The sequence below is a fragment of the Festucalex cinctus genome, chromosome 12, assembly GCF_051991245.1.
Source record: "Festucalex cinctus isolate MCC-2025b chromosome 12, RoL_Fcin_1.0, whole genome shotgun sequence".
NCBI lineage: Eukaryota > Metazoa > Chordata > Actinopteri > Syngnathiformes > Syngnathidae > Festucalex > Festucalex cinctus.
The window spans coordinates 18,000,416-18,019,378 of record NC_135422.1 but is presented as its reverse complement, the minus strand read 5'-3'; the positions used below and the strand labels follow the sequence as shown (position 1 = coordinate 18,019,378).

The 18,963-nt window shown below is 40.4% G+C and overlaps 1 protein-coding gene across 1 annotated transcript; it reads left to right on the top strand.

Annotated features, from left to right (window-relative positions):
* The first annotated feature begins 10,846 nt into the window (after nucleotides 1-10,846).
* On the top strand, nucleotides 10,847-16,069 carry emx1 (empty spiracles homeobox 1). The gene is made up of 3 exons (XM_077539215.1): nucleotides 10,847-11,306; nucleotides 12,534-12,718; nucleotides 15,902-16,069. The coding sequence occupies exons 1-3, from the start codon at nucleotides 10,847-10,849 to the stop codon at nucleotides 16,067-16,069; spliced, it is 813 nt and encodes a 270-aa protein (XP_077395341.1).
* The last annotated feature ends 2,894 nt before the right edge of the window (nucleotides 16,070-18,963 follow it).

Sequence of the window (18,963 nt, the reverse complement as noted above, 5' to 3'; positions counted from 1 at the left end):
TCCATCTCCACTTTTCCGGGTGACACGACGAATCCCAAGAAGGAGATGGTGTTGACGTGGAACAGGCTCTTTTCTGCTTTCACGTAAAGCCGGTGATCCAGCAGGCGTTGCAAGACTCGGTTCACGTGGTTTCGATGGTTTGCTTGGTCAGGAGAGTAGATCAGGATATCATCCAGGTAGACGTACACGAAGTGGTCGATGAAATCTTTGAGTACTTCGTTTATCATGGCCTGGAAGACGGCGGGAGCATTCGTGAGGCCAAATGGCATGACCAGGTATTCATAATGTCCCCGAGGAGTGTTGAAGCCTGTCTTCCATTCGTCTCCCTCACGGATCCGAATGAGGTGATAGGCGTTCCGCAGATCGAGCTTTGTGAAGATTCTAGCTTGTTGCAACTGGTCAAACACAGAGGACATCAATGGCAATGGGTACCGGTTCTTGACCGTGATGTCATTCAAGGGGCTGTAGTCAATGCATGGGCGTAGGGATCCATCCTTCTTGCTCACAAAGAAGAAGCCTGCTCCTGCAGGCGAGGAAGACGGTCGGATGAGGCCGGCTTTCAAGGATTCGTCAATGTAACTGTTCATGGCTTGGCGTTCGGGTCCAGAGACCGAGTACAGTCTCCCCTTGGGAATGGTTGAGCCGGGAATCAGATCGATCGGGCAATCATATGGGCGGTGTGGAGGGAGAGTCATGGCTTTGGTCTTGCTGAAGACCTCCCGCAGATGGTGGTAGCAGGAGGGAACAGTGTGCAAGTTCGGGTACTCTTCTTGAGCCGGTGGGACGAGAGTCACCTGGTGAACCTGGGCTGTGGAGTTTCGGGGTGCGGGTTGTTCCAACCTGTGAGAGCTGCAGTCTTTTCCCCACTCCAGCACAACTCCAGTGTTCCAGTCGATTCTGGGACCATGTAGACACAGCCAAGGGTGTCCCAGAACCAAAGTGGGGGAAGCAGCGTGGAAAAGGAGAGTCTCGAAGTGAGGTCCGATTCGGACTTCCAGAGGTTCAGTAATATGGGTGATTCTGAAGAGCTCCTTGCCATTCAGCGCTTTAGCCAGGATGGTCGCGGAAAGGGGTTCGGTGGAGCATCGTATTTGCCTTACGAGCTCCCAGTCCATGAGACTTTCGTCGGATCCGGAGTCGATAAGGGCTGACAGAACTGTGGTGACATTGTGGTGAGTTATCTGAATCTGCGTGAGTCTGTGGTTCTTGGCTGGTCGGGGTGACGGAGAACTCACCGGAGGGTTGCCCTTCGTGGTGCAGGCTTCCACCAAGTGTCCAAGACCACCACAATAATAGCAACGGCCCTCTCGGCGTCGGCGCTGTCTCTCCTCCGGCGAAAGCCGAGCCCTTCCCAGTTGCATGGGTTCGTCGCTGGCGAGGTCCACCTCTCCTGGTTCCGGTCGGGAAGGAAAGATGGGTCGCAGCCTTCTGGCCTCCGGTGGCCGCGTCCAGGGGGTGGGTTCCTCCCTCCTTCGCGGTCCGCCGATCTTGGCCAGCTCCTGACGACGATGATCGGTCCGGATGGCGAGGGAAATCAAGGCGTCCAAGTCCGCGGGGAGATCTACGGGAACCAGAAGCTCTTGAATGACAGGTGAGAGTCCTTTCAAAAAATGGTCGTGAAGTGCGATGTCGTTCCAGCCACTGTTTGTTGCCAACGTTCGAAAGCGAACTGCATAGTCGCTGACAGATTCTTTGCCTTGCTGAAGTCGGCTCAGTGCTCGTGCCTTCTCTCGGTCATTGTTTTCTGGATCAAACACTTGGCGCAAAGCGATTTGAAAGTCCTGTACGCTTTGGCAGACCGAGGAACCCCTGGCCCATTCCGCGGTTGCCCAGGTTTTGGCCCGACCCGTCAGGTGAGACACCATGAAGGCCACTCGGGATCGGGCTGTGGGAAATGCCTGTGGTAACTGTTCAAAATGAATGTCGCATTCCGTGAGGAAAGTCTGACAGCGTCCGGGTTCACCGGAGTATCGTTCTGGGGAGGCCAGTCTCAATCCTACCCCGGTGAATGGCGTGGTCGATACGGAGAACTCAGGGTGAGGAATCTGTCCAGTGGGAGCTGGCGCTCGACGCCGTGAAAGGCTTACCAGCTCGTGGACCTGGCTGGTCAATTCCTCCATCCGGAACAGCATGGTCTGTTGGATCCGGTCCTGGTTGTTGAGCCGGGTCTCCTGGCTCTGCAGTGTGGCCTCGACCGTGCCTGCTGGGTCCATGCTGGCCGAAGTGTACTGACAAGGCGAGGTCAAGTAGGACTCAGACGCAGGCGTAAGGTAGGCCACCAAGGCAGCAGGTTTATTTCCGGCCAACAGAGGTCTCCTCTCAAACTGAGAGGAGAACAGGGAGGGGAAAAAGTGGAGAACAAAAAGCGCTCCACTAGGGAGGAAAAAACAGGCAAAAGGTACTGGGGACAACAGAAAGCGCTCCGCTAGGGAGGAAAAAGGGCACAAGGCAAAAGGGGTAACTAAAGGCGCTCCAAAAGGGAGGAAAAGGCACAAAAACAAGGCAACAACGCTAGGCAACATGAACAAGGACATAAGGACTGTGGGACGCTTCCATGCACTGACGGTGACACTTCGGCAACGGAGGGGAGAATGCAGGTGGCTTTTATTGTGTGGGTTGATTGGTGGCAGGTGGTGATAATCATGGGCGGGGACCGGTAATGAGTGAGCGGCAGGAAGGGCAAGTGACCTGGGGTGAGAGGAGAGTTTAGGATTTCAGAGTAAAACGGGAAACAGAGACACAAAAATAAAAGCATGAGCCGCCACGCCTGGTGGCGGCGTGACATATACAAAGTACATCAAGTAGGTAGCGTGGGTGTTAGACTTACTCAATACTAATATGACTGCCTCACTAAGTAACTTTGTATTACTAATGCACTTAAATAATCCACTGACTAACTAACAAACTGACTCACTAACTCTCTAACCCACTCACTGACTACCTAACTTGGTAATTGACATAATAAGTAACTGGCTGACTAACTGAGTGACAAACATTCGTTAACTTGGTGATTAACAACCTCACTCACTAACAGACAAACTATCTCACTTCAAAACAATAAGTGGGTAGGACTAGATACATTTTTAACTTCTTCCTACTCCCTTTGGACATGTAAACCATCACAAATTATTTCTATGAGTTTTAAATTTTTATTTGCTACTTGTTTATGTTTATATATGTTTCTGTTATGTTTATATGTTCAATAAACAAAACAAAAACAAAAAACGAGTCACTTACTTACTAACTAACTATCTAACTAACTAAATGCAATGACTTACCAATTTATAAATAAACACGTCTGACTAACCCTAACTAACTAACTTGGTGATTGCCGTGGTGGCGACTGACTTACTAGTTAACCAAGTATCAAACCTAGTGACCAACTCCCTCACTCACTAACGTATTGACTTGACAAACTCATTCAGTAACTCACGGATTTATGAACTCGCTAACTCATCAACCAGCTCACTTAATAACTCAACTCATTAACCAACCAACCAATGCTGATGGACTCACTCACTTTTCACATAAAGCAGTGGCTAACTAGCCACCTAAGTTTCTCAGACTACCTTGATTAATGTGGATGTGACTGACTTACTAACAACTAGTGTCCCCAAGAGACTAACTTACTAAGTAATAAAGTAGGTGAGCAAGTAAACTAACTAACTAACTAACTAACTAACTAACTAACTAACTAACTAACTAACTAACTAACTAACTAACTAAGTGATTGATGTGATGGTGAGTGTTTTTTTATAGTTCACTGAGAATTAAACTTAGTGACTAACTCCCTCAATACTAACTTGGTGGAAGAATAAAACTCTTTCAGTGACTCACCTATGTGTCTCAGACTACCTTGATTAATGTGGTTGTGACTGACTTACTAACAACTAACTAGCGTCACCAAGAGACTAACTTACTAAGTAAGAAAGTAGGCAAGCAAGTAAACTAACTAACTAACTAACTAACTAACTTATTGCTGTGATGTGATTTTTTTTTGTTCACTGCGAATTAAACTTAGTGACTAACTCCTTCAGTTGCTAATTTGTTGAAAGAATAAAACTTTCAATGACTCGCTGATTAATGAACTCCAGAACTCATTAACCAGCTCACTCGATAACTCAACTCATTAACCAAACAACCAATGACTAATGAAGTAACTCACTTTAAAAAGACGTGGCTAGCTAGTCAATTCACTCACTGACTAACTTGGTGATTAATGTGCTTGTGGTGGACTTACTGAGTTAATGACCGACTAACTCATAAAGTAGCATACTTGCTTAGTAACTCAGCGATTAACTAATGAACAATTGTAATTAACAAATGAACCAACTCACTCCCTTTTCAAATAAATCACGAAGAAACTCCCCCAGAAAGGAACTTACTAAGTAAGCGTGTAAGCAAGCAAGCAAGCTGTTACTAAGTAAGCGTGTAAGCAAGCAAGCAAGCAAGCAAGCTAGCTAGCTAGCTAGCTACCTACCTACTTCCTCAATGTGATTTGTGCTTGGCAGGACATGGCTGATGAGAGAATAGGAAGAAGAGAAAGAAGACAGCAGGGATGAGTAACAGAATCTAAGTTGAATGAAAAGTACTGAAGCAGATCTCTATGGTGAGTCTGATTTGATTTGCACGCAAACTCCCCCAAAACCAGGCGATAAGATGACGCCCGCTATTTTAGCGTCCAGCGTAATCCCATTGAGGGACGAGGCCTGGGAAAAACTGGAGAGGATGAAGAGGATTTGGGGAGTGGGCGGGGGGGGGGGGGGGGGGGGGGGTGAGTGGTCATGCTCTCAATTAGCAAAGGCGACCTGAACAGTTGGAAAGCAACACCGGGGGCTGCCGGCTGCGTAGCCTTCTTCAAATTAAGACCTACTCACTCGCCATTACTTTTCTTGGCTATCTTGTGTTACGTCACGAGTCTTCAAAATTGAGTCTTCTACATCAGTAGGGTTGTCGAAATTGCAACGTGCGTTTAAAGCTGGTGGTTATCGGTAGAAAAATCATAAGGAAAATAATCTGCTGTCACTTTGACAAAAAGCCCGCCAAAATAGCAAAACAAGTTGATTCTTTCATATTTTGTAACCTAACGCTAACCCTAAAGACAAAAAAGCCAAATAAAAAGCTAAGCTTAAAAAGTATATCATCAGTTCATGTGTACCCAATGAAGTGGCCATTGACAGTATGCTAAAACAGAGGAAAATGAAAAGTGTACTTCAATTATAAGTCAGTTAAATAAAAGGCATGGCACATCCTTTAAAAGATACATTCAAAAAGTAGCTAAAATCAACAAACGTTTTTAAACTGTACTGAACAAATGTACGTCATTTGTCATTTTTCTCACGTACCAATAGAGGGTGCCCTCGTGCCACTTTGAGAATCGCTAATACGTACAGCACGATATACTGTATGCAGGTAAAAAAAAAACAACAAAAAAACGTGTGGGGTCCAAGATGGACGCCGTGTCCCGAGAGGAGTCGAGAAGAAGGTGTGAAAGTTCTCATGCGTTGTCAAAACGGCGCTTAGCATATTTTATGTGGCGCACTCCATCTAATAGTCATTAGCTTTCATTACCGCCGTTTGAAGTGGAAGCAGACTCTTTTGTTGAGCCAGCACAATGGCAGGCACCGACACGGCCTCCTATGGGGAGGGGGCGGGGGCGGGGGCGGGACACAACACTTCCTGTCTGCGTTCAGACTGCCAGCCAATCAGCACACAGAGCGGAAAAGGAGCCAGTAAAGTTGCCACAAAAGAGCCACGATACAGTAGAATGACTTCAAATCGGGTGTATTTACGTTTCATTGGCGCAAAAATAATATCATTTTATTATAGTTTTAAGGTAGAAGATATAAAGTGAAATTCAATACAGAACATTTTATTTAATTAATTAATTAATCAATCAATTAATTAATTAATTAATTAATTTATCTATTTATCTATTTATTTATTTATTTACGTAAAAATATTTGTCTATAATAGAAGACATTTTTAAATTCTCAGAGTATAACAGAAGTCAATTACAGTCCAATATATATATATTTTTAATTATCATCTTCTTTAGAATAACCATATCTACATTCATCAAAAGAATTCCAAAATTCAAACCAGCAGTAACCCTCACTTATTTGTAACTTTAATAATTACGAATATACATTTTCATTACATTTATAATAATTATGTTTACACGTTTTAGTTTTTTTTTTAATCCATAAAACGGAAAATAAACATTTTAGTTATAAGTAAAATGTAGTAAATTAAAGCACAGAACACTCCTTAAACTTGTTATTGATCGACTTTCAGTATTTTAATATGACTGTATTTTTACAAATATTAACATATTTAGAATATTTTACTTAATTTGTACACTTTATTTACTATTAGGTAGACTACATTAGAATATTATCAAATTTGTACTTGTAAAGAATTCAAACTGGTGATATTGCAAGGTTCTACTTGTCTTGAGGATTTTTAATAATTTTCCATTTTCAACTATAATGTCAAAGGTGTTGATCAAAGTTCTACATTGAATGTATTGCACTGGATGTTTGTTTAGGCCGAATGGGTGTTGGATGAGGGTCGGGGAGGGCGCGGGTCCTCCATGGTGATGATGTGAGGGTGGGGCTGGGGTTGGGGGGGGGGGGGGGGGGGTGTCACAGGTTGTCGCGCAGGTGCCACAAACGCAGCAACGTGCTACTTTTGCCATGTCGTTAGTCGCAGGGGTGATTTATTTTTATTTTTTTAATGGCGCACACATTAGCATTAGGCCACACATTAGTGTTGAGCACACAACACTAATACCAAACAAAATGGTCAATTAGCTTATTTTAATGAAGGAGCACATGTTCATGAATCATGCACTTCATCTCACACATTCCATTAAATCAACATAACAATATTCTCTTGATGAACTATTACATCAAGTGTCAAGTGTTTGCTTGCAGCTATTCCCCCCCCCCAAAAAAATGTTGCTGCATATTCACCGCAATGGGCGTTGTGGTCGACTCCAACATGAAATGTGATGTTATTATTGACTACAGAAAGATGAAGAACGTGACATACAATCAATTTAGAAGAACTATTAGTAACGTTTTAATCCTCATGTTACATTAAAAAAAAAAGTCTGTAGTGCTGTACAGATAATTGCGCGTGCACTTTAACAATCATCTCAAACTGTTGTACCTCAGTTTGACCAACAGATGGCAGCACAAATCCAGAAAAAACTATACTGTACCACAACTCGGATTGTTTTTTTCCCCCCCTCTTTACCACATCTTGAAATGTTCTACAACAGTGCTTTTCAAGTGCTATGTTAAAAAAAAATACATGAATACAAATGCTGAGATTATTATCGTATTATTGTACAGAACATCAAAAGTTAAATAGGCTAAAGCAGAACTGTAAAAAAGAAAAAAAATCAGCCAATGTAACATGATACAATTTGAAAATGGAATTCAGTCATTTCTTCACGTACCACTAGAGGGCCTCCTCGTAGCACAATTTGAGGATTCCTGTTTTACAGTATAGGGCCATAAGAATGTATCATTTTAAATTTAGCTTTAAAACTCTTTTAAAGTAACTTTTCTCAACATAGTTTTATTTTTCTATTCACATACGTTTCGCTGTCCGACCTTGACTACTTTGAAAAACATCCGTTTTCTTTGTAAAGTACATTTTATCACCACAGGCGGCAGCTGTTCTCCTTTAAAGGGTTACGTCATAACAGACCAAAAACAATTAAACATTTGGAACTCATGCTTTTTTTTTATTCCAAGGCTGTAATTTATTTAGAGATTATTAATTAATTAATTAATTCATTAATTAATTATTTAAGAGGTTAAGCATGTAGATAAAATTTCAAATACTCAGGGGATGATATTTTTTAAACTATAAGAAAGTTACTGTTTCTTATTAGTAGTTTTTCTTTATTCTAATGTAATTTACATATAGCAGGTGTGCCCATTCATTAACACCTTTGTTCATTTCTTTACCACTAAATATTAATAACCTTCACACGCATTACAGAAGGTGTCAAATACATTCTTACATGCTTCTCTTTAGTTTACAAGCTTCAAATGGAATTATTATCACATTGTGATGGTGCATTCAGAAAATGTTAAATATCAAAACATGAGTGAGCTCAAGTTGCAGGAAATAATTGTGGTTGTCGGTCGGTAAAACTTAACTGAAAAGGTTCCAATCAGATAAGTTCAAGGCAAGCCTGTCAAAGTCGTTTCATTCAGGGGCCACTTTCACCCAAATCTGACCTAATAAGATAACCACAGGTTAAAATATTTACTGTATGTCGGTTCAAATAAAATAAAAACCTAAAACTAAAAAATAAAAATAAAAAAAATAATCAAATGTATTATTATTTGATTGCAATTTCTTATGAACAAACATGAGCACAAAATATTTTTGTCAGATCCCAAGTAACAGCCACATTTCAGAATGTCATTCAAGTGGTCACCAGTGCGCCCCCCAGTGGACAAAATTAGCAACAACACTTGATTTAAGTGAAAAAGTGCAGTTTATGTCCGTCCTCACTGGCCCAGACTGGACCCCCCACGGGCGGGCCAGTTACGGCCCGCGGGCCATATTTTTGACACCACTGGATTAACATTAATTTATTCCCGCATGCTCCTTAAGTAAAGTTACCAGCATAGTGTATTTGTAAAATAAAATAAAAGAAATTAAATAACGAAAAAAACAAAAATCCCCACTCAAGCCCGCGCGCGTACACGCACGCACACAAACATTAACCCGCAGCGGGGACGCGCATGAGCGCGCATGCACGCCCGCAGGCTGTTCGGGCACCGCGACATGCTTCACATCAAAAAAGGCTTTACGTCATTCAAAAAAACAAACACATGTTAATTCAATGACAGAAGGTTTCTTTCCTCCTAAATGCTGACTCCCAACGATGTTTATCTAACTCAGGATGACGTCACTGAAGAAATCTGGTCGGGCGGTGATGCGTTTAGGAGCCTTGAAAGCTTCTAAACGCCTCATCAACAGCTTGTTTGACGCTAATCATTTTCTATCGCAGCTCCCAAGTCAATCATTAACCGGCATCACTCGTCAATTGTTTTTTTTTTTTCTTCTCCTTTTGTTTCCACGACCTCAAACCTTTCTCGTGCAAGAAAGGAAATTTTTTTTTTAATAGCTTGCAAACAACTTTTTGATGAAATAGTTACAAATAGAGAGTCAAATAAAACGTCAACACTTGATGTCATGACTAAACATCGCGCTTTTTATATTATTTCATAAACAGAAGGCCAATGACTATATTTATTATTTCATTTAAAAAGTGTCAATAATAAAAATGCCATTGAGAGACAATTTCTTGATTTTTTTTTCTTAAAAATAGTTTTTATTTTAGTTTTAAAGGGAAACTTGACTCATTAAGCCATTTTCAGCAGTAAAAAGTGAATATTTTGTCTATAATTAATGTGGTCACTTCTTTATTTTTCATGTACAATTAATACCTTTAAAAAGTACTTTATACTTGCTGTCGACTGATGACGTCACCTGAGTGACCATATACTCAGAAAACATTGAGCCATGTTTGGCCCTTACCTACTTCCGCAGCACGTGTGACGTCATTATCAATCGACAGTAAGTAAAAAAAATCCTTTATAAAGGCATTAATTGTACATGAAACAAAATAATGAAGTTATCAAATTCATCCTGGACAAAATATTCCCTTTTCACTGCTGAAAATTGTTCAATGAGTCAAAGTATCCCTTCTTAATTAAATTAATTAAATATAGGCCTCTAAAATAAGTCACGTGAGACCATCTTCACTGGAACGAAATACATTAAAATTATATGTAGGCCATGGTGATAAAAATGTTGAATGTATCTTATGTTATTATAGATTAGTATTGACAATCACATTTGTTCATTTGTGCTATAATTAAAATTAGTGTTGTTCCGATACCGATACTTGTATCGGCAGATGTGACGATGCTGCATTAAAACAGTGGTATCGGTATCGGTATCGGTGACTACTCACAAGTAACATGCCGATACCATTAATTCCAACGCTAATATAGGATTTTGGATGCAGCATCTTGTGTCTTGCTGGTGCACAACATTAACTGGTATGTGACATGTTCACTGCATGCCGATCTAAGATATCCTATTGGCCCTTGAATGCTCTGAACCAATGGCAGGACAGCTGTTTCATGTTGAGGAAAAAAAAACAAAAACTTAAGTATCAGTATGGTATAGGTATCGGCCGATACTGCAAAGCTGGGTATCGGTATCGGTATCGGGAGCCAAAAAATGGTATCGGAACAACACTAATTAAAATTCAAGCTTGCGATAATGAGGGAAAAAAAGCAAAACCGGAAGAACGAAAAATGAAATTACCTCCCTGCAAAATTAACGGACAAGTCACGAGAAAGTACATGAGACTATATGAAAATATATGAAAATGTCATATTTAAGATAACCTGGAAGTGTTTTTTGTTTTTTCTTTTTTTTTTTAGAGACGCCTTGCATGCAAAATATACTTACTCCAAAAACGAACTTCTCGACGTGTCTTGATTGGCAGGTGCTGCGGTCCAATCAGCGTCTGCGCAGGCTGGGGTGCGGGTGAGCGTGGAGGGAGGGAGGGGGGGGGGGGGTGCAGTTTTACATGCTCGCTCTCACTTGTGCAGTCTTGCGTACAGAAGAAAAGCTTTGGCGTCAAGGAGGACTTGCTGCACTGTTGACTTTTCAAGCCACATCTCTCCAGGCTGCAAAAAGGACAAGTTGGATCTGATGTGAAAGAGGATTTAGCAGGGAAGAGAAAAACAAAAGAAAACAAAAGAAAAGAAAAAGGCGACTTGTTTCTCGTCCGGAGATGTTCGCGCCGGCGGGCAAGCGCAGCTGCTTCACCATCGAGTCACTAGTGGCCAAAGAGAACCCGCTGCAGGCCGACGGCGACGAGCCCATCATCCGCCCCACGGCGCTCAGCTACGCCGCCGACGCCCTGATTGGCGGCGGGGGCGGCTACCAGGCGGCGGCCGCCGCTCCCGGGACGGCGTCGGCGGCCGCCGCGGCTGCCGTGGCCCGCTCGCTTTACCCGAACCCGGCCGAGCTGGTGTTCCCCGAGCCGGTGAGCCACCCGTCGCTGGCCGTGGGCCCCCACTCGCACCTGCCCCACCACCACCACCACCACCATCATCACCATCAGCAACATCACAACCAGCACCTGCAGCACCACGCCGCGCACTTCTTCGGCTCCGCGCATCAGCACCGAGACCCGCTCCATTTTTACCCCTGGGTGCTCCGCAACCGCTTCTTTGGACACAGGTTTCAAGGTAATTGCGCATGCGCCTATATTTGTCATTAAGATCAATCCATTTATACACGCATGATAAAGAAAGGACCCGCTACACAATTCAATAAATGCAAAATTCTATATGGCATAATCTTGCACACAACTGCGCAATAACAACAATAATAATAATAATAATAATAATAATAATAATAATAATAATAATAATAATAATAATAATAATGAATAACAAATAATAAAAATCATAATAATTATAATAATAGTAATAATAATACTTTTTTTTTTTTATGATTTCAGTATACTGCACTCCAAGCAAAATAAACGTATAACAACATAATAAAAAATAATTTCTCACATCGTGTCAACCAAAACAGATTTTTAAAAACAATATCTTGAATATATATAGTTCTTTGTCCCAGAGTGCAGTTCAACGTGAGTAAAAAGGTTGTTTTTGTTACAATATCATGAAATTGCATTCTCTTCATTATTAAATAAGGAATACAGTAAAGTAAATTAATAAATAAATAAACAAACATCCTACTGACAGTTTCACTGACATGAACAATTGAAAAATAATCAGAACCAAGTGTAAATATGTCAAATAACAATTTGAGCAGTTAAAGATGTTTTTTTTTTTTTTTTTTTTTTTTTAATGACCAAACATCCAAATGATCAGTTGTATATGTATAAAATTAAAACGGCAACATTGGGTAGAAAACAAACTACAATAATTAATACGGTAAATACTAAATTATAAATCGTACTCGTTTAAAGGTTTGATTCAAGTAAATGTCTAGATTGGAAGTTATAACATTACAAAACGGATCATTATTATTACTAACAATTCAAAACAGATTAAAAAATGAAACAGACCATGTTTTAATTGAGCTTTTGCTTCATCTGTTTAGTATAAAAGCATCTACTTCCGTGCGCTTTTTGTGTTTAAAAAAACTTTGTTTAATTCACATTAACAATAAACGTGTGGTTTTAACAGTAGCAAACAGACAAACTTGATTTATTTTTTTAATTTGAACGAAAATGTAGTGACAAAAATATATGTATTTCTTATTTTTATTTTATTTTTTTAATGTAGAGTTTTAAGCGTATAGTAAACAACAGGTGTTAACAAGTCACCTTTTCGGCGTCTCGGAAATGGCGGCCTTCAGACTGCACAACGCGCTCTCTAAGTTGAATTGAGTGAGCCGTAATGGCGGTCCGCGCTATGTTGTCGTCCCCACCGCCCCGGCAGGTCACGACGTGTCCCAGGACAGCCTGCTCCTCCACGGCCCGTTCGCCCGGAAGCCCAAGCGGATCCGAACCGCCTTCTCGCCGTCGCAGCTGCTGCGCCTGGAGCGGGCCTTCGAGAAGAACCATTACGTGGTGGGCGCCGAGCGGAAGCAGCTGGCCGGCAGCCTCAGCCTGTCCGAGACGCAGGTGAGGGCCCGGGAAGTCATTTATTCATTATTATTATTATTATTATTATTATTATTATTATTATTATTATTATTATTATTATTATTATTATTATTATTATTATTATTATTTTAAAAATTAACCACTTAAATTTATTTTCACTCTGGTTCATTTTAATGCACTTATTTAATGTTTTTTTTTATTTTTTTTATTGAAATTGTAAATAATTGAAAACTGTACTAAAACAATCACATCTTTTAATTTATGTTTTTTTTAAATTTTGTATTAAAAATGGCTTATTTAATTGGAATTACATTATTCTAAATAAATAAAACAAAAAAGAGAATGACTATTCTTTTCTTGTTATATGTCAAATATTTTTAAAAATAAAATGAACAATTTACATTTTATTTTCATTCTGGTTTATTTTAATGCACTTAATTGTTTTTTTTTATTCAAATTGTGAATAAATAGTAAAATAATCAATGTTTTCAATAAATGTTTTAATTTTGTATTAAAAATGGCTTGCTTTAAATTACATTATTATAAATAAGTAAAACGCAGAAAGAAAATGGACTATTCTTTTCTTCTATAGATTTTTTTTTTTTTAATAAAATGAACAACTTCAAATTATTTTCATTCTGGTTTATTTTAATGCACTTATGTAATGTAACAATTTTTCTTAATTAAAATTGTAAATAAATTTAAACTCATAGTAAATTAATCAAAGCTTTCAATTCATGTTTTAATTTTATATTAAAAATGGCTTGCTTAATTTGAATTACATTATTATAAATAAATAAAACAAAAAGAGAATGGATTATTCTTTTCTTGTTATATTTTACATACAATTTTTTAACTCATCAATGAATAACTTGCCTCATCGGTCTGTTTTTAAAAATCTGTTTTGTTAGCCTATCCCTGCTCTATGAAGTAGATAAATTATGTATTTTCTTGAATGTATGTTTTTTTTCCATATACATTATTGTACTGTAATTTAATTTGAACCACAGTACAGCAGGTACATCGAATAAATCATCTGTTCCACAACTGTGACTGAATCCTTGTCAAAACATGTGAATAACCTTCAAATTGACACGCAAATATGGAAATATTGAAGCACAAACTTGCACATTAATATCATCATGTCATGTGTTCAAGCCAGGCATGCAAGACTTATTTTATTACTAGTCATAATGACGGTGTTTACACCAGCTCGCTCTTCCCGCTTTGACAAGTCCAAAAATAGCGTGTGGCATATTTAGCGCCGTTATTGGATGAAAGTTTATGTGTTAGTGATGCCACGTGGGTGTCAATTAGGCCTAATTGGCAATAAAAAAAGAGACACCTGCGAGCCAGCAGGTTTCAAAAAACAAAACAAACCCCCCCCCCAAAAAAAACAGGAAGATTTAGTAAGGTTTAAAAGAAAACATAAAACAAACTGCAAGTAAGCGTCAAGAATCCAACATGTGGTCGCTCCACAACGTTGTGTGGAGTGGAATTGGACACGTGATCACTCTGCAATTTTGTTCGTGTTCGTTTTAATGTTCCGGTTGACTGAGATGGTGCTCCAAAAAGTCGTGCAGCCTGGACTGTGTAATGTTGTCGCTCCACAATGTTGTATGACTCATAGTAGACTTACGGTATAGACGCTAACGCCATGCTGTGTTCATCCATAGTTATGTTGCAGTAGACTGACATGGTCGCTCCAAAATATTGCGTGGCTTAGAATCTGATGCGTGCACACTCCACAATGTATGCATTAAAGTTTATCTTCTTTATCTTCTAAAACATTGTGTGGAGCAGACCGTGACTTGTGTCGTGTGCGACCATGTTTACATTAAAGTAGAGTCCATAACATAACATATTGCGTGGACTATGGAGTACTCTGAGCTGTGGTTGTGCCACAATGTTGTGTGGAGTAGACACTGACGTGGTTACTCCAGACTGTTGTGTGAATCCATGTACGTTGCAGATGTGCTGACACGAAGCTGCTCCACAATGTTGTGTGGAGTTGGCTGACATATGGTTGCTCCACAGTGTTGTATGAATCTCTGTTTACGGTAGACGCTAATGCCATGCTGTGTTCACCCATAGTTATGTTGCAGTAGATGACACGGTCTCTCCAAAATATTGTGTGGATTAGAATATGATGTGTACGCTCCACAATATTGTGAGCATAGATTCTAGTAGAGTCTGACATGTGGTAGCTCCACAACATTGTATGCATTGAAATTTATGTTCCGATAGACTTACATCTTGTCTCTCCAAAACATTGTGTGGAGCACATCGTGACTTGTGTCTTGTGCATCTATGTTTATGTTACAGTAGAGTCAATAATATTGTGTGGACTATGGAGTACTCTGAGGTGTGGTTGTGCCACAATGTTGTGTGGAGTAGACGCAGACGTGGTCCCCAGACTATTGTGTGAATCCATGTACGCTGCATACATGCTGACACGAAGTCGCTCCACAATGTTGTGTGGAGTTGATTGACGTGTGGCCGCTCCACAATGTTGTATGCATTGAAGTTTATGTTCCGATAGACTTACATCTTGTCGCCCCAAATCATTGTGTGGAGCAGACCGTGACTTGTGTCATGTGCATCCATGTTTATGTTACAGTAAGTCCATAATATTGTGTGGACTATGGAGTGGTTGTGCCACAATGTTGTCTGGAGTAGACGTTGACGTGGTCTCTCCAGACTGTTTTGTGAATCCATGTACGTTGCAGACGTGCTGACATGAAGTCGCTCGACAATGTTGTGTGTGGAGTGGACTGACGTGTGGTCGCTCCACATGTTCTATACATGTTTGTTTCTTTCGATACTGACAAATGGTCGCTCCACAATGTTGCAAGGAGCACGCTGATGAATGGTCAAATCCTAACATTAGCATAAGGTTAGCACCTGTTGTTTACTTTGTGCCTTGTGTCCGTGCTTATATTCCAGTAGGCCATAGACAGTTGTGGTTACTCCACAATGTTGTGTGCATTCGTGTGTTTGTTTCAGTAGAGTCTGACATATGGCCAATTCACAACGTTGTGTATGTCCATGTTTCTGTTCCAGTAGACTCTGGCATGTGGTCGCTCCACACTGTTGTGTTGCGTACACTGACAAGTGGTAACTCCACAATATTTGATGACACAGTATTTTGTTCAACTTGGCACGTCGTCTTACTGCAGCGTGTGGCTTGCGTGTGCACAGGTGAAGGTGTGGTTCCAGAACCGGCGGACCAAGTACAAGCGTCAGAAGCTGGAGGAAGACGGGCCGGACGCCCAACAGAAGAAGAAGGGCAACCACCACATCAACAGGTGGCGCATGGCCACCAAGCAGACCAGCTCCGAGGACATCAACGTCACCTCGGAGGACTAAAAGAGAAACAATACAGGAAAAAAAAAACTAACAAAAAAAAACACTGCTGCCTCACCAGGACCAACAACACTATTTATTATGTAATTTTATGAAGTATACATACAAACTGGGAGCAAAACAAGACTCTGTGCGCATCCGGACGAGATGGACGCCCCACATTGTGTTCTTATGCTGTTGTCTGATTAAAGCTGCTGTGTATGTCATCACTTTTGCTTTACTTTTATCCCATATTAGTTTACAACTACAATGCCTTTAGTGGATTCTCGACGTGGTAGCTGCACAATGTTGGATGTGTCCATTTTTTATTCCAGTACACTCTGACATGTGATCAGTCCACAACGCTGTGTGAGTTCATTTTAACGTTCCAGTCGCACCTGACACGGTTGCGCCACAATGTTGTGTGCCATAGATTGTGATATGTGGTCACTTCACAATATTGTTTGGAGTTAATTCTGACGCGATCACTCCAGAATGTTGTGTGCAATGTGTGGTCATTCCATTATTTATGTAGTGTCGACCATCAATGTGTGGTCACTGCGCAATGTTAATGTGGAATAGACTCGACATGTAGTCGCTCCACAATGTTGTGCATGTCCATGTTAATGTTCCAGTAGACTGATGTGATTGCTCCACAATGTTGTGTGCCATAGACTGTGATATGTGGTCTCTTCACAATGTTGTTTGGAGTTAATTCTGACATGTGGCCACTCCAAAATGTGTGGCATAGACCCCCATGTGTGGTCGTGTAACGTGGAGTAGACTCGACATGTAGTCGCTCCACAATGCTGTGTGCGCCCATGTTAACAGTCCAGTAGATTGACATGTGGTCACCACACGATATTGTGGACATCCATGTTAATATTACTAGTAACATGATTTTGATGAATGGTCGGTCCACTATTTTTTTGCAGTATCAACACTCAATGTGTGGTAACGGCGCAACGTTAATGTGAAATAGACTCAACATGTAGTCGCTCCATAATGTTGTGCATGTCCATGTTCACCTTTCAGTAGACTGACGTGGTTGCACCACAATGTTGTGTGCCATAGATTGTGATATGTGGTCACTTCACAATATTGTTTGGAGTTCATTCTGACTTATGGTCATGCCAAAATGTTGTGTGCCATGCGTGGTCGCTCTGCAATGTTAATGTGAAATAGACTCGACATGCAGCTGCTCCACAATGCTATGCACATCCATGTTCACGTTCCAGTAGATTGACGTGGTCACCACACAATATTGTGTAGATCCATGTTAATGTTACAGTAACATGACTGATGAATGGCCACTCCACAAGATTGTGAGGAGTACATTGTAACATGTGGCTGCTCCACAAGATATTGTGCTTCCATGTTTATATTCGAGTAGACTCCCACGTGATCGCTCCACAATGTTGTGTGAATCTTTGTTAACGTTTCAGTCAACTCGGAGATCTAGAAGCTCCATAATGTTGTCATTTTCAACCTAATTTCTCTAATATTTATATTTCAAGTCCAGTTTTCCTGACATAAATTGTAATATATTGCTAACCGTGTTTAATATTAGCCCACATAAAGGCCTCCCTCCTATTTGACGCCTCCTCCCCCTGCACATAACACCCCCAAGGCCACTATTGTCGTCGCGTTTCGCTATACTCCCACCCGTCGAGGCACAACAAGGTCTTTTAGCGCTTCTAGAGCCTCTTGAACAAATTGACACCAGAAGACAAAAAACCAGCGCGAACGTACACAGGAAGTGGCCTTCTGCGCCGATTTTAGACAAACGTGTCAGGAATGTCACCGGGCGGTTGCGCAGGTGTCAGGTGCGTTACCCGAGTCGCCAAATAAAACAGACGGGGAGAGGGAAAGTAGCCGGCCATTGTGCGGCAAAAGGCCTCAGTAATCACCTGTCAAAGGAAACGGAAGGAATCTGTCGCTAATGACCGCCAGGCTTTAGCGATGAGCCGTGACGTCTGACCTTGATGTCTTGTTTTGTAAACCAAGAGGAGCAGGGGCAATGGGGGCGGGGCTTAAAAAACAACACTTCGATTCTTCTCAGGTTTTGGACAAAGAGCACACAACGTGTGTTGTGAAGGACTGTTTTCCCTTTCAGGACATCCAAGTTGTATACACGCTAATGCACACGCATTCACTGAAGTTTCATCTGCTAGATAAATAAACAAAATCGCAGGTGCTTTCTCACGCTCACATGCACAACTTCTAGAAGACGACGAGAAGATGATATCGGTTTAGAATATAGATCACATTTAAAGTTGGTCTCATCTGTATGTTGGATCCTGACTACAAGGCGGAGCTCATCTGAGGTATAATCAGCAAGGCTGGGTTAAAAAAAATTGAATAATTGATATCGAATCAATTTTCCTTTTCGAACCTGATATCGTGTCATAAAACTATTAATTGATCATTTTAATATTTATTAAATATAAAAGAAAATATAATTTTATGGGCTGATTTTTATTTTATTTTACTGTTTTCTTGACATTTACTGTTCACATGAATTTAAAAGTATTTACTTACATTCATGAAAGACCTGACCTATTGCACAATACAATACATATTACAATACAATTATAATTATAATACAATTCAGAATCTTTTGAATTTATATTCATAATTATGAACACATTTTCATTTCATGCTCATCAGGACGAGGGCTGTGTTTAGAAAAAAAATGAATAATTGATATTGAATAAATTTTCCTTTTCGAGCCTGATACCGAGTCATAAAACCATGAGTTTGTTATTTTAATATTTCTTAAATATATAAGTAAATATAATTTTATGGGCTGATTTTTTTTTTGTATTTTACTGTTTTCTTGACGTTTACTGTTCACATGAATTGAACAGTATTTTCTGACATTTATGAAAGACCTGACATACTGCACTTGAAGACAA